Source organism: Colias eurytheme, chromosome 25 (assembly GCF_061535395.1).
Source record: "Colias eurytheme isolate Ceu_HAF_F1 chromosome 25, ilColEury1 Martin Lab GWU primary, whole genome shotgun sequence".
In the NCBI taxonomy this organism is placed as follows: Eukaryota; Metazoa; Arthropoda; class Insecta; order Lepidoptera; family Pieridae; genus Colias; species Colias eurytheme.
The window spans coordinates 6,628,856-6,654,135 of NC_143004.1; the positions used below are offsets into that span (position 1 = coordinate 6,628,856).

Below are 25,280 nucleotides of genomic sequence, written 5' to 3' on the forward strand. Positions count from 1 at the left end.
AAATTTCATGCAAATTGGTTCAGTAGTTTAGGCGTGATTGAGTAACAGACAGACAGACAGAGATACTTTCGCATTTATAATATTACTACTGGCTACTTTTTATCCCGGGAAAATGACGCAATCTCGGAAATCCCACGGGAACGGGAACTATGCGGGTTTTTCTTTGACTGCGCGGGCGAAGACGCTGTATAAAACAGGTTTATACATAATACATTAATGATGTATTTTATATTTTATTAAACAAAACGGAAGCTGCGCAACTAAAGAATTCCCGAAGCAAGGAAATGTTTACACAACCCTCGTTTCTTCACTCGAGTGACACTGAGAGTTTCAAAGTCACATCATTTAGAGCGTGTCCGTTACGGGCCTTCGTGGTTATTGTATAATCTGTAGGACGTGTTTGAGTGTTTAAAAAAAAACAAATTCTTGCACAAATATGGATGGAAATGAAAAATGAATGATAATGCAATTTTGAAGGTTTGTAGATTTCTTGAAGCCTTGATTAATTTGAAAAAAAAATACTTTACATATTTGTTTTTTCTGATAAATTTTCTTCTCGAGCAAGTAGGTGATCCGTATTTATTTTTCTTCAAACCGGGTATGGTTGTATGCCATGTAATCTCTGTACTAAAGAGGTGTGAGATTGCCTAGGCACCTGATTGTAGGAAAAGTATCTCTTAAAACGTAAATAATATTTATTTGTTATTGCTTTATTGGTGGCATTTTTACTAAATAAAATAATACAAGTATATGAGAGCCTTGTGATTTTAAAAATAAACTTTCTAAATACGTTATTCATTTAAATACCTTAACAATTGTGTTCTAGCCGTCAACGGTCTTTGAAATTCCTTTAAAACAATCCCGCTTTGCACCTGGCGTATAAATACAAAAAATATTAAAATATACGACAATTATACATTAATGTTTAAACAGTAGCCTTGTATGGTAACTTAGAAAAACGCATTGACGCCGTTGAAAAGGGGATTTCAAAGGAATCGTTAAAAAAGGAAAGTTGTTGAAATGTTAAGGTCAGTCAGTCAATGGGCTAATATAACAACAAGAAGGAATGATGAATTGGGGTACAATAAATATCTAAGTCGAAATACAGCCCCCAAACATATAAACAAAGCCTTTTTCAATGCAATTGAATATTTATTCATTCAAACGCTATTTTTTCAAGCCAATCGAATGTGCCTAGGAAAATCATTACATATCGTCCTATGAAATCCCCTTAATCATCTCCTGTGATGCTGATCTGAGATCCGATATCCGTGTTGCCGGGCATCGAACCTGGCCGCTACGTCTCCATCGAGATAACAACGACAATTGAATCAAACTACGCTGTCTCTATCCGCCAATGATGAATAGATCTGGATGCGCCAATTTGTTTTATAAAAAGATATAGCATAAAGTCATATATTTAGTGAAGGAGCTTTTTAGTCAAGCCACCTAGCGTACAGAAAGTGTCACCTATTTCAAAAATTTACGTAGTCTCTATAATAATAAACCCTATTTTTTGCGGACTAAAGCGGTTGTTAATAATACGTTGCCATTTCTTTTACAACGATGTCTAACTAATAGCTGTTTGCAATGTCAAGATTAATATAATAATAAATAAACTATGATTATTGCCATAAAATAAAGCACAAACAACAAAAATAGTACATAATATATTACGTAATGTTACTCATTTTACCAGCATACCGTCTTATTTAGTAGTATGCATTAAATTCAAAGCAATGGCTCATCCAGTAGCTATATTCCTGCTATGAAGCAAGTGCCTGGAGCCACCATCAAGTCGGAATGTCAGGCAATGAGTACTTTTCGAATGCGATCCAATGCTTGATATTGTAGAGAATTTGTTGATCTTACGACCAAGTCCTGGAGTGTAGTTTCGTAGCTGGAAATGTTTATCGTTTGCTAGTATACGCGCTAGTTATATGATAGTGGGTAAGCCAGTATTATGAATTCTTTGGTGTAAATATTAAAAAAAGTACTCATAAATAGAAATCGAAAAAAAAAACAATTGGACGTAGTTACCTGCTTATTATGAACGTAGACATTTCCTGAAATATACGTTGGGAATTTCACCACAGTTACACATACCTACCTATATGTAACTTATGTAAGAGAGGAGAGAAGGATAAACAAAAATAGTCCAAAGAAAGTGATGAGGTGATTATAAAAATAACTAGGGCAGCTATTAGTACCAGGCTAGCATAAAAACGCGCTAGTTAGATAAAGAGGCATTAACTCTACATCCGGGCGTTTTCACTTGGCAAGGAACAATCGCTATCAACGTGCGAACGTACTTCTACTGTGTGATTGTTTCCTGGTAACTTAGTGAAACAGTTTGTGTTGTGCAAGAAAGAAAATAAGAAGAAAAAGTATAAATTAATGGTATTATTACTTACATCCATTAAAACATTTTCAATGACTTCAAATTTAAATAATAGACATGAATGTATCAATACTTTGTATAATGAAACTAGTGTGAGATTGTAATAAAAAAATTGAATGACCTATTTTACACTCTTGAATACTCATCAAAATATAAAACTAAATCTGAAAGAAAACAGAGCTTTTGACTAGATGTTATCGTAAATGATAACTCCAATATACAATGCTCAAAATAAGCGAAATTCATATGCTTTACTTATCATTATAAGCACCAGGCGATTATGAAATGCAAAGAGTAATCTTTAACAAAACAAGTGAAAGCGCTGGCAGAGTTTATACAACTGTAAAGGAAAACGGGTCCTAATATAGTGGCGACGTTGCACAAAAATGGTACCGCCATAGACAAGATTCCATTTAACATGGCCCTTAGATAGGGTGACTAGTCTTTTATTTTTAACAGACACAGATAATAAAATTCACGATGTTTAATAAGCAGAGACAATGAACGCTCACTATCAAGATATGATTGCAAAATATCACTCCTTGTTTGGAACGCTTAGTTGGTTGTAGCTTTCATCAAATTCATTGATACCTTCGGCCGTTTCATTAAGGCACTAAGGTGTGAATTGTTATTGCATAATACATTATCAAGCTATTTTTTTACAAAAATGCTTGAATAAACTTTTAAACAAGAATAGGAATTGATTATTTATCATAAATATGTATAGGTAAATATTCTATATGCGCTACAGGATTTATCAAGCGTAGTCGTTCTGCCCACGAATTTTTACGTGGATCCCCGTTTTTCCCCGTTCCCGCAAGAATTTCGGGAAATTCTTTCTTATCGGATGCCTACGTCTTAACATCTACCTGCATGCCAAATTTCAGCCCGATACGTCCAGTGGTTTCGGCTGTGCGTTGATAGATCACTATATCAGTCACCTATGAGTTTTATATATATAGATAATTAATTAATTTATTCAAAAAGCGTTAAATAAGAATATATTTACTTACAACATTATTTGGCATATTTATTATTACATTCAATTGTTACTTGCAATTCTCATAATCGTTTGAATTATATTGTTTTCACTCAGTTGTACTTTTATTTCCTTACTAAACTTTTAATTCATAAATCCCATAAAATTTAAACAGTTAGTCACACTAGTAAAGTGTTTAATTACCATACTTCACATTTCATACGGGACTCACTGAGCCATTAAATCAAATCATTAAATGTAATTAAAAGCTATAATCTTTTTGTATATAATATGTAGTATACATATACTTAAGGATAAGACATGTTCATCTACACAGGTGAACATATTTTATCCCCCTTTTGGTAGTAACGTTAGTTTAAAGTTTAGCTCTATTATATACCTATCTATTGACTGAGTTTTAACTTAGGCGCAATTCGATTCAATGAATAATAAAACATGTGAACAGGGTCTAAACAAATATGATTAAAAATATGCAATTTAGACTTCGCTCACTTCTGCTGCGAAATTGTATCTTTCTTGCAGGATAACTACAGTGAAGTTGATTCAAAGTTTATTTTAAGACATCAAAGATCCCTGATCCTTCAAAAATTTCAAAACTACCTTTCAGATAGAGCCTTTTTATTGACCTACTTAATTCTAAGCTATCGTGTCCATTTTTAAGCTATGGAGGCGGTCAACTGGTCGTAATATACACATAAGGATATCTTATACATACATCGTAGAAATAGTAAGGCATTATAAATCTGTTTCACTTCCTACAAGAACATATTATAATATGTCCGGCTAGAATTCAAAGCAGTGAAAGGCAGTTCAAGGCAGATAACTTTAGTTTGCAGATGATAAAAGTTTTTATTCGGGTCAATTTACATCCTTGTTGGAAGATATATTTCATCCGTAACGGATGAAGAAAATATATGTTTATCCGTTTGTCCTATATCCCGGGTCAGGCCATACAACAATGTCTTGATTGGCCTGAATTGATCAAATGTTATATTTTGCTGCCATGCGCTTGTTTTTTCTGCGGTTGTATTGGTTTTGCATCTTTTTAGATAATGATTAAAATGGCATAGTGCATTTATGTTGCTATTGCAGGCTATTCTTGATCGAGATTGGCCTCAGTGACCGAATTTCTGTTAGAAAGAAGTCGTAGAAACTGGGAGATAAAAAATATGCTTATATTATATATATAGAATACTAGGTTTCCGCCCGCGGCTTCGCCCGCGCAGTCAAAGAAAAACCCGCATAGTTCCCGTTCCCGTGGGATTTCCGGGATTGCGTCATTTTCCCGGGATAAAAAGTAGCCTATGTCCTTTCTCGGGTATCAAAATATCTCAATACCAAATTTCATGAAAATTGGTTCAGTAGTTTAGGCGTGATTGAGTAACAGACAGACAGACAGAGTTACTTTCGCATTTATAATATTAAGTATGGAATATGGATTGATTTTTTAAACAGGATTTTACTTATCAACAGCAAACATACCTACCACACATTCAAAATGGGTAGAATTTCCTCTTAGTGGATTATTCAATTTACAGTTATAAATACGAAGGAAAAAATAATATAGGACTAAGTATAAGTCCAGTCAAAAAGCCCATTTGTGATTTTCAACCCACCATCTTTGGATATTTATTTAAGAAACTCGATCCGCATTATTCCAGACATGGTCTATAAATAAATAATCGTACAAGCGCAAACAGTAACAAGTAAATTGATATTTATAGTGCCGTAAACAATGAATTTCTTCAACGATCTAACGTGGGCGCAGTTAAACTTATGTAATATGACATACTTATGAAGTAGGACGTGCTCGTGTCTATAAAATGCTATAATTAATCTTTGTTTTGATATTTAAAACATATTTTGTCGTGTACCGGTGTTTTGTAAGTATAAAGTCTAGCTTAAGTGTTCCTTGTTATGGGAACAAGTTTGTAAAAAAATGTAGAGCGAAAAAAAAACACAATAAGGTTATGTGCTTTTTTTAAATTTCGTCTTGTATGTTATATTATAAGGACTTATTTGAGGCATTCGAGTAATTCCTTGGGACTAAAACGATTAAAATACACATAAAATATCTAAATCTAGATTAAATAGTGTCAGCAAGCTTACAACATAGCAATTAGCCGTTTAGTGCCAAGATTACCTAGATCCAGACAGTTAGACTTGCTAGCTAATTACCAGGGTCGCATGGGTCAGAGGAGATGTGGATATGGAATTACCTTTCTATTATGTTTGGACTAATTAATAAAAATGTATATCATGTATGTAGGTGATAATTAAATCTTTATTCCTACTAGATTGAAGACGGTAAAGTATTTTGTATTTGGAAGAAAATGTTATATTTTAAATAAAATAGTTAATCAATATGAAAAAAGCTTAATATGATTATTTCAATTAGAAAAATGCAGCTATTTACGATTCCGTATATCAAAAACTGAATCTACTCGGACTCTATAATAAAACATCAATAAAATGCATAATCTATATTGTAGCATGCGTGCACAAATAATATTTCACAATTGGCGCGTGCTCATCTCAGTTTGACATATCGTTTCAAAATGGCGCCTGACAGTTTCATTTATCTTTGTTATGGCGTTGCATTATACAGTATTGTTCTTGTTATGGCTATCGATAGATGAAGTTTATATTTAAGGTTAGCTGGAGAAAATAATTGGTATTTATAGAGATCGAAGGTCATCATAATTTCGTCGTAATGTGGGTGTTATTTTTGTTAAAAAGTACGCGAGGTTCGTTAGTAGTATTGATACATAGCTTATTACTATTATTTGTAAAAATATTTGGAGGAGAGTGATATTGTATTTATATGACAAATGTTACAAAACTTTTTATGTACATTGTTTATGTACTGTTTATGTTCTGTTCGTGTAATATTTGTTAAATTATTGGACTATTTTTTTTTTAATTCAGTCATCAATTCGAAAAGTTCCTTATTGCTTTAGTGACTTATTTTATGTTTTTATGAGAATAATTTTTTTTTTACTCATGTCTGAAAATAGTTTAGCTGTTTAAGTTTAAATACAAATATATTAAAGCCCTTTATCTGTTTGAACATGATATTAAAATCGACCGATGTGTATCACGATGGTATCTTGTCAAAAATAAAACTTTTTGTACACATCTAAATAAATATTATGTAGTTAAGCCTGCTATCTTTCAGATAAAATGGAATACAAATATCTACAATATTTGTAGTGGTGTTTATCTATTCTTATTAAATCGTGTTCCCACTCTCCATACCAAAAATGAAGTCATTAGTCAATATATGAAATTTGGAATGGATTTTAAGAAAATAGGACCTTAATAATAAAATTATAAAGTTTATTATGCTAGTAAAACCGAGCTAATGTTTTATCACTAGTTAATGGCCAATATAAAGACTAAGGAAAGTTATAAATTTAGATGTCATTAATGGATAAGTGTATTTATGTTCGCTATCACACTATAAAATAAAACGATATTAATTAATGCATATCAAGTTCTATTGGTTTACTAGAACCTTCTAGAAATGCTTTGTTTTTCTTCGGCACTGAGTTTTTGGGGTGAAAAAATTTTTTTGCCACTTTTGAATGTTAGACCTGTCTTTTAGATAAATTTTGATTGGTATTTTATGTACATTATGCAGTAAATAATAGAAAAATATTTAAAATTTAAAATGAAAAACCGAAAAATAAAGAATAGGTTAGCTAATGAGTACCAAACAGACTTGATACTCGGTTAATCAATGTAGGAATTAGAAACATGATATAATATCCTATATGGTATATTATAGATACAATAATTTTAGTTTTAATCATAAAATACACCGGAATTCATGTCGTGTAATCCATGTAGTAATCTTAGAAGTAACAGTATAACTTTGGCCTTATATGGAAACATTAACGAATTTAAAAATTGTAGTAGCCTATTTTACAAGAACAGTTCATCAGTACAACCTGGTACTGACATAGAAAAAAATGCATGTTCCTACTTATTTTCTTTTTTTCTAAGATACAAATGAAAAAATACATAAAAAAATGTTTATTTCAGTTTATTTATATAAACGAAGCTCCTTAGGGAGCCAATTTAACCATCACGAGGTACCAGGATGTCATCACCATACTAGATGTTACACGATCTATATTCTAGGTTACATAACGTCTAATACAAAGATTTACACGCACGACTGCGCTTGCTACGAATACGTTTCATAATTGTGTTGAAATTTTGTAAACTTTGAATTTCGAATATTTTCACATCTTAGTTTTTGCGTTTGTTTTTTTATTCCCAGCCTGTTAATTGTCTCATACATATTGCATATATAACTGATAACTCCATTTAAAATTGCCAATAGACAAAATAATAGCTACAATAAAACCTTATTTCGTAGTCTTGAAGGAATACTAAATGGTTATTATTATCTAAGTCACTCCTCATTGTGATCTTTCTGACCTCAACAAACTTCTGCATCCATTGCATCAATAAGATAATGCGGCAATACAAATTATATGTAGGGCAAAGCTCTAAATATCGAAAGATACACCGCGCTTGACAGATAAGAGCCGCCATCTTGCGTAACGGTTCAAATTATTCGAAATTGGAACTTTGTTTTATCCATCTAAGGTATTGTATCTAGTGGCCAGTGCTATAGATAATACAAGTCAGCTTTATTTAAAGGCAGGGTGAATGCATTCGGCTAGTTAAGGCGCGCTCACACAGATTATCACAAATTGTTCGTTTTAAATGTCAGTGGAATAAAATTTTATAGGCACAGGATTTGCTTTTGAAAATGCTTAGTATGATCGACTATCTGAAATAAAAGCGCTGAGCTTTTACGTATTTTAATCAAAAATTTTGTCTTTGTATGCAGTAGACATAGTACCTATTTAATAAATTTCTATAGGTTGGTATATTCGTTTCTTCAAATTATTATCTTACTAGACTAGATTTCCGCCCGCGGCTTCGCCCGCGTTTTCAAAGGAAAACCCGCATAGTTCCCGTTCCCGTGGGATTTCCGGGATAAAACCTATCCTATGTGTTAATCCAAGTTACCCTCTATATGTGTGCTAAATTTCATTGTAATCGGTTCAGTAGTTTTTACGTGAAAGAGTAACAAACATCCATACAAACTTTCGCCTTTATAATAGTATTAAGATAATCATAATTACCATCACCTTAGCATTACAAAGACACACTGACATAAATCTATATAGAACTCAACAATCATGCCCAAGCCTATTTGCCCGTGTACAATGACTTTATAGAAAGCTAGATGTACTGTGGGCTTGAGAAGTACGCTTCCCAGTTTCATGCAAATTATTATCACAATTTTGACCTGTCAGTGGGCGTTGGCTGTTGTATAATCGTTATTTATGGGGTCCTGGTATCGATCGCGATTGCGAGTGAGCTTCAATATGAGTGTGAGTGAGTTATGGAGAAATTGAGTTGAGTTGGAGGTTGGGAAGTTAATTGAATTGATGAAATTAATTCAATGAATAGATAATTATATTATGTAATGTAAAGTAAAAACTCTTATTTATTTATTCATGTTCATTGAAAACTAAATTGATAAATTCAAGCTCTACGTACGTACTTAATTCACACTTTACTATAGTTGCACAATATTTAAAGTATTCTGGTTTGTTAATCTGTTTAGTTTTTGAAAAAAATTCGCCACAAATGGGGTACCTGCCTATATTATTATTGCTATGAAAATTAACACACTCTATTATTAGGCATTATTTTCCTTCATATTTTAACATAGGATACTATATACCAAACTATCATTTTAATCTATACAAATACATATGTATTATAAAGCTGAAGATTTTCTTTGTTTTTTTGAACGCGCTAATCTCGGGAACTACGGGTCCGATTTGAAAAATTCTTTCGGTGTTAGATAGCTCATATATCGAGGAATGCTATAGGCTATATATTATCACGCTACGACCAACAGGAGTGGAGCCACGGGGGTGAAACCGCGCGGAGCAGCTAGTGTTGTATAAACAACGTCTAGATAGCTTTTCAAATAATGCTTAGTAGTCAGAGACAGTGTGAGACAGAGAAGCTGTTCTTTTGACAACCATTGTGATGTCAACACATACTGTCAACTGCTGACAAGAATGTATCTTATTAAAAGTTGGTATAATGCATAATGCAATCGATATTAATAATGAATTTAATTCATGTGATTTGTTATAGTTCAAGGTTGGATATTAAGATTCTTTATGATGCTCTGTACTGATTTATTTTTCTTCGCTATGTTAAATATGATTTTTAAATATTTATAAAACCTTTTAACTCGATTCTGTTATTAATTTCACAGAAATATGAAACCTAACTATTTCATCCCCTAAATAAATAAAATGTAGAACGTTTTAAATGTGGTTTTAAATAACAAACACCAATGCCGATACTTCATATTAGTCAAAATTAAAAAATGTTACGAATATTTCAATTGATTTTTAAATGTTGTTATTTTATAACACGATTTCTTCAATCCAATACGGCAATATTTACATAAAAATAAACGTAAAAGTACTAAAAACAATACATTTGTACCAAACAACGCAATTCAACTTTCCACCCAAATTTGAATTCAAATTTTGAAATCAAATGCTTTCGAAAGAGAGCCCACGCGTGTCAATTTAATCAACAATATTGACATATTGTGAGAGTTTTTGTATGTCCGTTAATGAGTTATATTCGATGCTATACCGAAATATTAAAAGTTACATTGCATAATATTTACTCTGTTTGAAAAGATTGTATAATCTATTTTTCAAAACTTGATGTTAGGTAAAACCTTATGACGAATCTACCACAGATTTATACGAGGAAAAGTTTTAATATAAGATATAAGGTATTTATGGTATTGGCAATTACTATTTCCTCCAAAAAATGAGAATGAAGTTCTGGCTTCCTTTTCTTCACTACCTACCTACTTCTTTTTTATTACGTACCTATACAACATTAATCTTTAAACCTTATAAGGTTCAAATCGCGAAATTATGTTAGAAAAATTGTATTTTTTTTTCTCTACTTATAAAAAATATATCGAGACCTTCATATTAACACAATTTACTTACTAATTACATAATTACAAAAAATTACACCCTTTCATTACACCTTTTCATGACACTAACCTTAAATCACACGTAAAACGGTCATTAGTCAAATAGGCAATATTCTAATTTGGCTCAAACCTAGTATGGCACAAATATCCGGTTTTGCAAGTCGTCGACCCTACTGATCGGCTCGGATAGGCCGCACGCGCCTCTTATCAGGACATGGCTTGATCTAGCCGGGAGACGATAGCGTTTTAGGTCGACTAGGTTTTAGAAAGAAAGGACGTACCTATATTCAGAAAATAACTTTATGGGCCATAAATGGTACTAAGTAAGAAGTTTTATATTGCCTAAAGCCTGACCTTTTAGCATAGTTTATCTATTTCTTTTCGGATATAAAACTCAAAGGTGACTGATATAGTGATCTATCAACGCACAGCCCAAACCACTGGACGTATTGGGCTGAAATTTAGCATGCAGGTAGATGTTAGGACGTAGGCATCCGCTTATAAAGGATTTTCCGAAATTATTGCGGGAACGGGGAAAAACGGGGATGCACGTACAAAGTCGTGGGCGGAAGCTAGTAAACTATAAAGGAAGAAGAAGAAAAGTTCAAGGGTCGTTTAGCGATTTAAATTAGGGCATGAAGAAGTAAAGCTTTTAGTCGCATGTTGCTTAAAGAACGGGGGCAAGTATGAAGGTGTATTTATAAAATGCTGGTTTTGAAAACTCATTAAATAATAATAAGTATCATCATCATCAGTCAATAAGGAACGCAACACAAAGCTTCTTTAGTTACTTTGCAAATACGCCACTTGTAAAATAATGGCTACAACTACACGTTTATTTAAAAACTAAGTATTGGACATGGACGTATAAAAAAAGACGGACGCCGTATTACGAACAAACAACGTGAAGCCACCATAGTAAGCTAGCGATCGTGTAAAGACAATAAACACGCACACACTCTCACCATAGTAAGCTAGTCGGCCGCCATTACGTCGTGAACTACCGACTGATTAACTGCGTCACTGTTTCACAAAAAATATTTAAAATGCCGTGTTGCGTGGTTAAATGGTGTCGCAACAGTACAATTTTAAATAACAAAACACGAGGGATAACATTCCACAGGGAAGCAAGTTATTTCTTTTATGTTTTAATGACAAAATTATTACGGCAAAATTTATAGAAAAAAATACAGCCGCCATTGTCAACAGGACAGCTGTTGCCATGGCAACATGGCACACACACATGGATGTTTCGCCGCCATTACTAGGCTTCACTCAATGTTTAGGCGATATACCGTCCGTCTTTTTTTATACGTCCATGGTATTGGATATATTTTTATACATTCAAAGTGGAAAAAATGATGTTAAAATGCAAGTTGGAAAAGGTAAGGGAGGACTTCCGCGCGAAAATGTCAAGAACAGAGCTTTCACATCATACAAGGTATATATTATATGAAATTGCCTAATTATATCCTATAATAATTAATGAGTTTTCATACTATATCGCATCTAAAAGAATTCAACGCGTTTCGTTGTTCGTTTTATTTCATAAACCTAACTTAATTATAGAACAGGCAGATAAAGCTTAAGTGAAATTTGTGACAAAATAAAAGTTTTTATTGATAAATTCTTTTAAGACTTATGAACCTAAACAGAGCAAAGCAACGGACAAAAGCTAGTCAACGTTTTCACAAGCTATATTCTAATAAGTATAATAAGTAATTCATTAGAAAAACCAATAAAAATGCAATTAAATGCATAAACAAAATAAGAAATAACTCTTTATAGTTGGTTATATAATGTTGTTGCAAATGCTCGTATAGTTATTATTTTTCTTGATGACAATGCTTGCATTTTATTGTATGTTATGTCATAGATCAGGTGAAAGATAATAATGAACTAGATATAGTTTATATGTGTGTTTATATGTTTGTATATATTATGGGTATCTATAATAATAATTACTCTTCCTTTGAGAAATAAAATAGATTAATTAAACACTTATTTCTCGATGGCTCGACGTTTAGACCTAAATTACTTTATATGTAGTATGTGTATTTTTAGGAAAAACGGGATCGATAAAGACAATTTTCAATAATTAATATCGTTATTAAATTAAACCAGCTATATAATTTCATATGGAACAGTAGGAATTGAGGAAATGTTAATAGAGCTCATAGCTTCCCCTTTAGAGATCGTTATGATTTACTGATTTTTATTAGAAGAAAGATATGTTTATATTATGAAATTATTGTTTTCTCAATCAATTATACTTTCACAAACTAATAAAACGAATTTTACGAGCACTAAAATACCTCTGTTATAGTTAATGAAATAAAAATTGCAATACTATTGTATAATTATCGTTGTTACACACACGCTAGTAAAACAATATAATGTGAGATTACACAGTATCTGATATTAAATGTAACCCAGTACAATCTCATGGCTGATTTTCAATAAGATGTCAGTAGGTACTCCGAGACACTTCCCGTTGGCCATATTGCTTACCAGACGCCTTAAAGCTCTCAAAATAATTAAAAATTCATCGAGATAAGTGAAATTCCATCAACATGAGTCCCACTAAAAGACTTACGCGAACTTAGCTGCAGGATGAAATAGATAGTCTGATTAAATAAGGATCTTATAATACATCTACCTTTCGCACTAATCAAATGGAATTCCCAAAATTATTGAGACTTTGGTAAATCACTAAGTTAATAAGGAAAATTCTCGCTTCTAAGCTATATACACCCGGGTGGAGACAAAGTATAAGAAAAATTGCTTGCTTTCGTCTGTCTGTTATACTATTCTTATAATATCTTAAAAAATACTCAACGAATATCGATACCGTTTTTATAGATAGCGTAGTACTCAAGGAAGGTTTTAGTACTTATATAATATTATGTTAAGTTTTAAACAAAGCGGGTGAAACCGCGAACGGTATGCTAGTTAGTATAAACTAAATTACATGTATCAACTCTTATAAAATTACACGTTGAATGAAAGCGATACGAGGAGTTATCTCAAGGTGTCGTAACAAAGGGCCAGGAGATGTTGTCCTTGAAGGTCGTCCTGTGTCCTTTTTTAACAACAAAAATTGCCCTTGCGGAGCACAGAGTAGAAATATATGAAGGTAGAGGTTGTAGATTTGAAATTGGATTTATAAGTTTTGGTTTATTTGTACGTTGAAGTTCTAACGATCAGGTGAGATGTCAGGAATAAATTTAGTATTTACTGCTATTGCATAAATAGTTTAAATGAAATTAGTGAAGATTGTTTAGCATTTAAAACTGCTAAATATATTATCTGTCAAAACTTTCACAAGAACAAATGAGTCATAAGTTGTCAATAGAGAATTCAAATTTTAATTTTAAATTACGAATAGGAAATAACCGTCGCGTCCGCGTCGTAAAGATGTAGGTACATACCATAGACGCTTTTTTTGAATGAATGAATGAATGAATGAATGAAAAATTCTTTATTGCACACACATACAGGATTACAACAGAAGAGCGATAAAAGTTAAAACATGTACAGAGGGCGGTCTTATCGCTGTAAGCGATTTCTGCCAGACAACCCGCAAAACCATAAGGATAACATAATTTTATGGTGAAGGTGCAATTACAATTGGGTACATTTTGATTAAATTTTTTTTATTTTTAATATGGCCTCTGTGGTATAACTACTCTGTAGTCAGTGAGAGTGGAGTGATTTTTGCTAAGCACGTCGTCAGTGTAATAACCGCGTTATGTTATACGTCTGCGGCGTTTTTGTGATCGACCGCTCGTTTGTTTTCAGCGCCATCTAGCGGGGAGTGGAATAAATCACAATGCAATTTGTCCCTTTATTTGTTAAAAAAAAATTAAATAAATAATAAAAAATATTGTCTATTAAACTTTCCTGTTTTATTTACGAATTAAGAAACCCAGCCTTCGCCGTACACACTCACTGTAAAGTGTGCGAAACTTAGTGAAAAATATTTTAAATCTCAGCTCTTCGTGCTTAAAAATAAAAAACTTAATTTCTAAAATACTTTATTTCCTGTACTAGTATAATATAGCTTGCTACTTTTTCAGTAGGTAATTTCTAAGTTTTAATCAGTTTTTAATTAATTCAACAGTCTCTAATAACAAAACAAAGTTACAATTCGCATTCGTCATTATCATTCAAAGACATACTAGGTACAAGAAGCGGGCCTTGTTGAACTTTAAAAAAAAACCTAGCTTAAGAGTCAAATTATAAATTTACTAGGAATTTGTTTGTATTTATTTTAATTATTTACTTAGGATATTGGTATTGCGTAGTTAATATTTAAAATTATTTATACTAATCATTAATATTTCCTTTCTTATCTTTTTTCCTATCTTTGCACTTACCTATCTATCTTTAATATTAGTTCGGCAAAAGATCATTCATTCCTGGTGCCTGTTTGTTTAAAGTTTAAACGATTTTATTGTTTTAGGCTCTTTATACTTACACTCAAATGTAATTAAAACATTATAAATATTGGCTATGCACCATTTATTTGAAAATTATAATTTGTTATACATATTTCAAAAGAATAACAATACAACTACTACAGTTATTACAAAAAAAGCATATCTTTTTAAACGTTCAGCAGCTCTTACACTACATAATGCATAAAAATCATTCAGATTAAAGGTCGATGGGGCACTTGTCAGGTTTTTACGAGCTTTCTATAAAGGTTATAGCCTATTGTGGGACCGCTAGTATGTAGGGGTAATAACATTAACAGTTCTTTTTACGATATAACATGCCTTTTTAAGGTTTTACAGAAACATTGCGTAACATGTAAGGGTTTTGTGTCTTTACTAGTTGAAGTACTGGGATGGAAATTATTTTCTCTAACTTGAAGTTGGTAGAAAAGGATTGAAATTATTCGGAAATAAAAATTATCTAAGACTTTTCTTCGATTGATCTGTATACTCTTATAAAACCAACATTATAGGTAATAAATATTTTTTATTATTATGGAGTAGATTTGGATTTTTATATACTTATCTATTCCGAAAAGTTAATTTACTTTAGTGCAAGTATTATACAGAGTTTGTAATCTAGCTGTTGATATTATTTACCTAGTTATCCATCTAAAGCGCGTTACACACGGTGAAGATACTATAATATTTTATCTTAAGATACTGTTATATTTTATATTACAGTATCTTAAGGTATCCGGTATCAGCGTTCTGACCATCATTTTTCTTTTTGTCATTGCGTACTAAGACCCCTGTAGAACCGCCATCCTGTTACAAATGACCCACAAAATTTCGCGTCTTCACCGTGTGTGACGCGCTTAACTCGATACATTTTTAAAAGCTCAGTCATCTACCTACATGTCCTATATAATTTCGCCTAAATAATAAACCATTCTTTACAGGTTGGTTCTCAGCGTGCGGTTGCAGGGGCGGAGCGCTGGCCACCCCGCGGGGCTCCATCTCAGCCCTGCTTCGGAACCGGGCCTTCGCCCTCGTATCGCCCCGCGCCATCTCCGCGTACCGCGCGAGACCCGCGTCTGGTAAGATTAGTTTTATCGTAATTGTTATCTCTTTTTTCATGTAAGGTGACCTTTAGAGGTTACATCTTCTCCTCAAAGGTTACAGGTACCTCCCAAAAATTTAGAAATTAATAATTTACTTAAGTATAACTATTTATATTTATTAAACTTCTTCGCACAGCTAGTAGGCTGTATATTTTTCTACATAAGTAGGTTGTAGCTAACACACGCTAAAAACACGTTCTCAGTATGGGCGAAGAATTAAAGCGTATTGCTGAAGCTACACCAAGTAGCATAGACTATATTTCTAGCCAGTAAACAATAAATATTATAATAACTCATTTTGCAGAGAGCGGTCGCGTAGGTGCCCTGTATGAGCGCGCAGCAAAGTCTAAGCTATACCTCTTAGTATTGGCAAATGTTTCCTATCTATTACATATATATTCTATCTAGTATTATTGTTACAAACCTCATTTTGCAGAGAGCGGTCGCGTGGGTGCCCAGTATGAGCGCGCGGCAGCACGGCCGGGGACGCCGCTGCGGCTGGCCGGGGTCTTCGCTGATGGCAGCAAGGCGAAGGCGCCGAAGTATGCCCAACTCATCGACCCGCAAGGAAATGTAAGTAATCTTCAGAGATTTTGTTCAGGTTACTTACCATTTTAAGGACAGCAATAAATGTAAAAAAAAATAGAAAACATTTGGAACAAAGTAACTTAGTGCAGATAAACGTATGTAGAGATGAAACCATAAACGCTTAAGTTAGCAGTGACACAAGTGCCAACGTGCACCCTGTACGTGAAATAAGTTTCGCAAAGATACGAGAGGCTTGTTATTAAATAGTATCGACCAATCCAATACCGCGCATTCGGCAGAGTCATAAGTGACTTCACTTTATAATTGGTTTATCGCTGATCAGATCCCTTCTCATCCTAATGACTGACCCACTATCGCGATGAAACACACATTCAACAAATCTGCATTGTCATACGGTAACGACGATATAAGTATCATCATGATAGGTCAAATGAACACCAATATACATACCTACATACGAGAATACGTATCAATATATATTTAGATAGATCATAATAAAACAGCTTACCTCAACCGTACTCAGTTACTTCGGAATTTTATTCCACGATCGAAAGCAAAGCCAATCGTTAAGCCGACATCTATTAATCAACTCCCCAGATGCGCCAGAAACAATGCAAAACAAAAATACAAACCCCTAACGCGGTATCTCGATTAATTCTCGACGCGAATCGAGTCTGAGATCGTTATCGATTGTAACCTGTAATTTGCTAGATGGTGATTATACTTTTTGTTCGATTATCATCTTAATTACGAAAGTGTAGAGCGACGAGCTTTTTTACAAATAAGCGTAGCGTGGTAGTGGTAAAATAAATAGGGATGGGAACAATAATTAAGTTCGCGTATTCGTGCTACACACGGAATAATTACGAACTGATGTGGGGAGTTTTAATTTAAAGTTATAGGACACAATGTGAGCTTTTATTAACAGATGGCATGTGTATTAATATATATTATGTATTTAAAAGAAGCTACTCGTTTGGAATTTTAAACAGTTCATTGTGTGTTTGAATCGCACTTTACCGCTTTAAAAAAAGCTATAATGTAAAATTCCTAGAGAGGTATAGTTAATAATAAGTAGTTTAGAATTCAAGATAACAATTTATTAAAAATAATGGTAAATTACCAAATTACTAGAGAATACAAATTTAGCAACAATCTTAACAATCTTCTTATCTATTGATAACCAATTTAAGATACTCTATTTATTTACAGAGAATAAATCAAGTTCAAATTATGCAAAACTCATATCATCTCAAACTTATACCATTCTTGAGGCTTGAGAGTTGAGCATCTCCATAAATACCCTATAATCTATATAATCCAATCATTTTATCCACAATTTTATCCACAAAATAAACTTTTGACGTAAACGTATAAAATTTATAAATTACGATCATAGTTTGTATTGCCATTCGCCTATTCTCCTCATACACGAGGTATCGAGAAAATCCCCTTTCATTCAAGACAATTGTCATTTTCAGTACAATACCTGAGCGTCTTAAAATTTCATAGCCACATAAAATAGCGATCCGACATTACGCGTTCGAAATTCAAAAACGAACAACCAGATTTTACACTCGAAAGAACATTAACTCCTTCTTTATTTTCCTTCGACAACCCATAGTATGGCTCAGCAGGACTACGGTAAGGATCGCGCCAAATTACAGAGCTCTAAAACGTGCAAAAGTAAACTTTATTGCGTTGCAATAAGATCCAATACACCTGTAAAATAGAGGAAGAAATTGGAATGTAAAGCAAAGTTTTATGTGCGCTCGTGAAAGTCTAAAGTCAACTCTAGCGCTTTCTAATAGAGCTTACATAAATTTACGCAACGTCGTATATTTCTGCAATGCGAGGGCAGTGTCCTTTGTGAACCGAGTTGCTAGGACGAAGGTATAGGGGTGTCACGATTTTTGTTTTTTTTTTCGTTTAAGACGAGAACGCTGAGGTCGAGACGTCTAGTTATTTAACTTGATAGAACCTTTTTAGAGGGATTTAGAAAATTTAAACTATCCTTTTGTGGCTACGATTTAAGGAAATGAAATTGATTTCAAACAATTTGTACACAGAGCACGTGTCTTTAATTTAAACGTAATTTATGTACATACTTGTAAAATATTATGTAAGTATTTTGATGTACATACTTTTATCACTTCTTTATAAAATACTAGCGGTCCGCCCCGGCTTCGCCCGTGGTACATATTTCCCAATAAAAAGTAGCCTATGTCCTTTCTCGGGTATCAAAATATCTCCATACCAAATTTCATGCAAATTGGTTCAGTAGTTTAGGCGTGATTGAGTAACAGACAGACAGACAGAGTTACTTTCGCATTTATAATATTAAGTATGGATATAACATAAGCTTTAGTTCATAACTTAGAAACAATTTCATCGAATTAAAATATTTAAAATGCAGGTTGTGGATTTCTTAATTTAATTAAATTAAGTTAAAAAGCTTCATATTTCCGCAATAGAAGTATTTAGTAGAAAACTTAACGATATAATTTTTACTACTATTTCAGTATCAAAATAACCAATTGAATAACTTTATTAAATAACTATTAGTGTTATCTCACAAGTTCTAACCTACCAGCCCTAAGCGAGCGTATGAAAAATGATGCAGCCGTTTTGTTTGTACTATAATAGGCGTAATTACACTGCACGACTGTAACGGACAGCGTAAAAATAAATCTTTATTTGCAGAAAAAGTATGAAAATGCAAGGAAAATTGTTGAGCGCGTAATTTGCCGTGCGAGTCAGAACTCAGACTATTTGATTTTGTATTGGATTTATTTGTTGAGTGTTTTAATTTGTACTATGAATGATATAAAATACTTGGTAGTACAATAGTAAAAGAATTTAGTGCATAATTAAATACTTAGATTTGTAACCTCCTTGGTGCGTGTCTAACCCTACAATCTAAGGGTGCGGAGTTCAATCTTTATTGAACAACTAGCGGTCCGCCCCGGCTTCGCCCGTGGTACATAATATTTACGTTTTCTCTACATAAGAACCATCCTCGTACTTCAAGGAATATAATAAAAAAAGAATTATCGAAATCGGTTCAGCCGTTCTCGAGTTATGCGCTTACCAACACATTTTGCGATTCATTTTTATATATAAGAAGAAGAAGATAAATATAAGTCCTATTTTCCCTGATCATCTACTTTTATAGGGAATTAATGAGTCAACTTATTTTAGGATTAGGATTATGTAGAGTAAGCATACTTATAGCCTTTTGCGGAATGTTCGAACTTTAAGGAAATTTCGTAGCAATGGACTTTTTTATGCTGATGTCTCGATAACGATAATAAATAATTTATTATTTAAGTACATATTTTATCGAAAAAAACAATTTACCTTTACGACAATCATGTACAAATGCAATATGTTTTCCAAAAAAAAATACAATTTCAATGGACGCTCTTTTGCAGGATAAAAATAAAAAAAACTGATAAAATAAAAAATGGAACATCTTTAAATGATTGATAATCACCAATTATTATTATAAGTTATGCAAGTTAAAGTTACAAAACCATGTGCTCTTATTCCATCATTCTTGGAATGTTCTACCATTAGTCAGTGGTCTAGACATATAACTACACCCGGATATTCCCTGACTAATGGTTCGTCCGACCTTGCTGAGGTCGACTTCATTATGTTACTAATTACTATGCAGGCTTCTTTTAATTTTACGTATATCTTCTTTCTTATATATAAAATTCTCGTGTCACAATGTTAGTCTGCATACTCCTCCGAAACGGGTGGACCGATTCTCATGAAATTTTCTGTGCATATCGGGTAAGTCTGAGAATCGGCCAACATCTATTTTTCATATGTACCACGGGCGAAGCTGGGGCGGACCGCTAGTATTACTATAAACCTTTCTTTTGTATATATTATTAAGTTTTTCATTTATAAATACTTTTGTGTAAACTTGTAAACGGGATGGTTGTGTAGGTTTGTTACACTTTCTCGAAAAAAATTAACTATGAAAATGCCCGCGGGTTCGTCTGCATTTGACAGCTATTTTATATTATTATCAGAAAATAAGGATGAAGTTACTTTAACCAAATACCGTAAAACAAAAAATTACCTACACAGACAGGAATCTTCAGATTATTCGTCATGATTATTACCGTATCATGCAAAAACTGGCAAATGTTATCACCTAATTAAAAACAAATGAAGTGGAACTTAATTTGATGCATTTACAGTACAAAGTACCTAAAAATAATACAGTTAAGTACATACACTCCAGTTTACAACCCAAATCTTTATAGCCATTGCCAAAGTCACTAAAGTACAATTTCAGCTTCATTAAATGATATCACGAGTATTTAGTTGAGATCGTCGATAAGTTAAATCGTAACGGTTTTATGATTAGTCGATTTTCTTAATGATTTCGATGACTTGATGGCGCAATCAAGAGTGATTTAATAGCTCGTCGATTTTCGTTCCGATAACCGCCATTTTTATTGGGGCAAATCTGAACAGAGAAGGGACTCTTATATTCATCATAGTGTACTTACTATTCTTGTGAAAGTTCTAGTTAACATTTTGTTTGGTTAAAAGGGCGATTTATTAATTAAAGTATAGATAAAAATACCTATTGTTTTGAAAATCCTGCTCTTTGAAAATCCTTAAAAAAGTAATTAAAACTGTTTATTTGCCTATCTGTAAGACGGGCTTAGTGGTCTTACAATAAGAGGTAATAATTCTGTTCATGTTAGTTATAAGCTGATGATTGGGATCTTCTAATCAACCTTATCTCCTGGGTATCAGATCAATCAAAAGCGTAACGATATTGAAACTCTTCCAAATAAGAATTATTGCATAGTAGGTACGTTTTTGAATAGGTTTCAGCTCGTAGCAGCTTGCAAAAGATATTGCCATGATGGTGCTTCATGAAAAAGGTTCTTAAGTCTAACATCGCTCTGTCTCAATTTACGCAAACAAAATTTCCTTCACATTCCCATAAAAGCTACCATACGGAGCTTTAAGCTTTGAACTAAGAAAACATTATAAATTTATATCTAAGAAAACATATTTTTACATAAGAACAAAATATTTAAGCCAAATATGTAGTATCCGTGGAAAGATATTTTTCGCGACAATTTGGCTCTATAATTTTATGCCGACATTAAGTAGGTACCTGCTCCCCAAAATATAATCATTTTCAATCACAACCGTATACAAAGTACAAACATAATATAGACATAAGTACATCACCACACCTACATATTTAAAAAGCAGCCGGTACAATCACAAACAAATTCACATAATAAATTCCCACTAATGAACGAACAATTGATTGAATGCAGGAATGTTCAGCTGTGCCTAATAGGAAACGGGCTCGCGAGCGCTCACTACAATAAACAATATAATCTGATATTTGTTCGCAAACACCAATCCCGCCCTAATTTACTTTAAAATAAGGTCTAAACTTTCATAACGCGCAACAGCATTGTTATTCTGTGACAGTTTTTATGGTCACGTTTCGACCACAGTCCATCTAACAGTTCGGTCATTCGATTCGTATTCTGTGCACGAATGTACTTACAAATTTATACAAGCATCCACTGCTTTCATGCTTTTCGAAATTGGACTTTATTCTCAGTATATAAGATTTCTAATAAAGTTTAATAGTCTCGATTTAAGTTAGACGGTCACGACCAAACAGAATTGCATTTGCGCTTCTTCTAAATGAGCTAGGCTATAATAAACTTTATTTCCTTTTGATAAAGACTATTCAGATTTTTTATAGTACAATTTAAGACCGTCTCGGTCAACTTTGAACTAAATAAGGACCTGGACATTATGATTAAGAAGGTGCTATGTCACTTTTTATTACTGACCCGTTATTGTTTTCAGCAGGTTAATTTAAACTTTATGTTAATCGTACAGAGCTTATTATTGCACAAAATGAGGTTTGGAAATCTAGATTAGATAGATGGTATCGCGATGGTATGAAAAGTACTGTTTTAAAATTTATTGAATATCGTTTCAATCTAAATTTTACAAGTATTTAAGGTATGCAACCATAAATACTTCTCGGGAATAAAGACCTTTTTCCTTAATTTGAATTTATCATCTAATGTCAATATTTCTATGCATGTCAAACTTACAGGCAATATAAAAACAAAAAATAATCCGATGGACATCCAGCCATACAATTGGTTGAAAGAAGCGCATATTTATAATAAAAACAACTCAAGAATCGACATAGAATGGCTTACAGAGAACGCTGATGCAATAGTACTCCTTTTCACATCCTACGGGGTAGACAAGGACGGCATATTACAGAAATTCTATACCATATATGAAAATGTTAAGTTCATTAATATGCCTATAGAAGTGATTTATGTTCCAATGGATGAAAGGGAGGAAGATATGATGAGCTGTTATGAAAGACAGGCGAATTGGTTTACCATAAAGATTTATGATCCCCTGATACAAGTGCTCAAGCATATGTATGGTAATTGTTAAGCTCTTTACACGTTTGCTGCCCTGGTATAATTATAGGTTTCAATTTATTTTCACATCTAACTTCAGCTTACATTGAAATCTAATTTAATACATAATAGATCTACAAATGGAAAACTATATCCATAGGTAAAATATTATTTCCCTATTTGCTCCATTTTCCTTGTTTATGTCCGAATAAAATGTTATTATAGAACATAACCTAGTGAATGGCTCCCTAGTTTGTGAAGATTTGATGGAATGGATGGATGAATGGATTAAAAGTGAATATTTGTCTAATTTATTTTCATTTTAATATCATAAATAAATGACTCTTCATTTTAGGCATAACATGTACTCCTTACATAGTAGTGATCAGACCTGACGGGCTGACAGTATCAACTACAGGTATCAGAGATTTAGAAGAATATGGTAAAAATGCCCTCATAACTTGGCTATCAAACCCTTCTCGGAAGGCAAAAGAGAGAAAATTAAGCAAGGAGTCTATTATTTATGGTAAAGATTGGAAATACGTGGGTGCAGATGAAAAGCATAAGAAGCAGGAGTACCATAGACGGTTCAGTGTTGTTGAGGAATCTTCTTCGTGATTATACTCTCCTGGTACTCGGGAAGTTGAAGGTTAAATAAGAGTTTTTTTGTAAAGGAAGGATTTTTCAATTCAAAAAGCAAAACATAATATTATTGTTGTTATACAACCGGACTAATTAATGTATGCAATTAGATTGTAATAATAAATTTATGCAAAATTTATACAACATGTGTTAATACTTTTAAATACAAGATAATATCGAGCATTTGCAAGGCTAGGTATAACTGGATAATGTTTACAATAACATTGTCGATTTTACTTGCTCTTATTTGTTGTAAGAGTTAAAAAACATTTCACAAGTGCTATCTATGTACTTTGGAATTCTTTACATTGTAATCAACCACAGTAATAATATGTAAATATTATAGAATGAATACTCTTGAAGTCTGTTAAGATATGAATAGCCATCGAAGTCACAAAGCAACCGAAAATTTTCCGAGCTTTTTTCTCTCAAAACTGAAAGACTTAATATTTAAAACTTGACTTGCATTTATTATGCTTTGAATTACTAATTGGTTGTTAACATTTGCGCTAATTATGCTCTGAATTATTGATTGTTAATTGTTTACATTAATCATCCTGGTCTTCCTGTTACAAGCCAGTTTAAATGAGAAGTATTGCAACCGAACGAAACATGATCGCGATAAGTAACTCTAGATTTTAATTTGAGATCAGATACATTTAACACTTCATCACTCAAATTGACATTCACACCAGATGAGATTACGCAGTCATTTAGAGAGATCTTTTTAATTATTTCGTACTAACTGTGCCACGCGGCTTCCACCATGGGTATAATCAAATATTTATACTAGATTTCCGCCCGTGGCTTCGCCCGCGCTTTCAAAGAATAACCCACATAGTTCTTGTTCCTGAAGGATTTCCGGGATAGCCTATGTAGGTATTATTTTGGGTTTCAACTACCTACATAACAAATATCATTGTAATCGATTCAGTAGTATTTGCGTGAAAGAGTAACAAACATACATCCATCAATCCATCCATCCTTACAAACTCGCATTTATAATTAGTAAAATAAGATAAAGTCCAGTAAAGTTGATTATTGTTGTAAAGTTGTTAGTTGTACGCATTTATTGCTACATTTTTTAGTTTCGAAACCCATTTAATTTGTGCTACGTTCAAACTGTTTAGTCAAGGGCATGTCGAGGGAGAACTAATTTACACTTTGAGCAAGACGTTTTGCCATAGGAAATGATTACAAGTTTTGGTAAGTCTACCATGCTCTATGGAGTAATTACAAATAGCGAAGTACCTAGAGTACAAAATATTTACCTAGCACTTGTCAGTGAAAAAAGAACCTCGTTAGGGTCCACATTGATGGTAAATAGGGTTATCAAAACGTAGTCCGTTAATAATTATGTCCTATTGTTACGTAATTTGTCCCTATGCTTAATTTTAATTAAAATTTTAGTTTGTTAGTCATAAAATTAATAAATACCTTGATCGGCAACACTGTATTTTCTAAACTGGAACTCGACAATTTTTCATAATTTATTTTCAAACTCAAAGTCCTTAATAGTGACAACCCTAATCCCAATACTAAGCATTACGATACAAAAATGTATTCCATTACAGCATGTGATTCGTAACACTATTTGA

At 32.8% G+C, this 25,280-nt stretch overlaps 2 protein-coding genes across 2 annotated transcripts in view; both read left to right on the forward strand.

Moving 5' to 3' along the window:
* LOC149897717 (uncharacterized) overlaps positions 1-25,280 on the forward strand; it is an 87,234-nt gene that overhangs the window by 56,635 nt on the left and 5,319 nt on the right. Inside the window, exons 3-4 of the mRNA XM_090116152.1 lie at positions 15,875-16,012; positions 16,473-16,609. Of these exons, the coding sequence (XP_089972278.1) occupies positions 15,875-16,012; positions 16,473-16,609 (275 nt within the window). The remainder of the gene's footprint in view (positions 1-15,874; positions 16,013-16,472; positions 16,610-25,280) is intronic.
* Positions 21,936-23,796, forward strand: LOC149897718 (nucleoredoxin-like protein 2). The gene is made up of 2 exons (XM_090116006.1): positions 21,936-23,063; positions 23,396-23,796. The coding sequence occupies exons 1-2, from the start codon at positions 22,697-22,699 to the stop codon at positions 23,656-23,658; spliced, it is 630 nt and encodes a 209-aa protein (XP_089972132.1). The 5' UTR covers positions 21,936-22,696; the 3' UTR covers positions 23,659-23,796.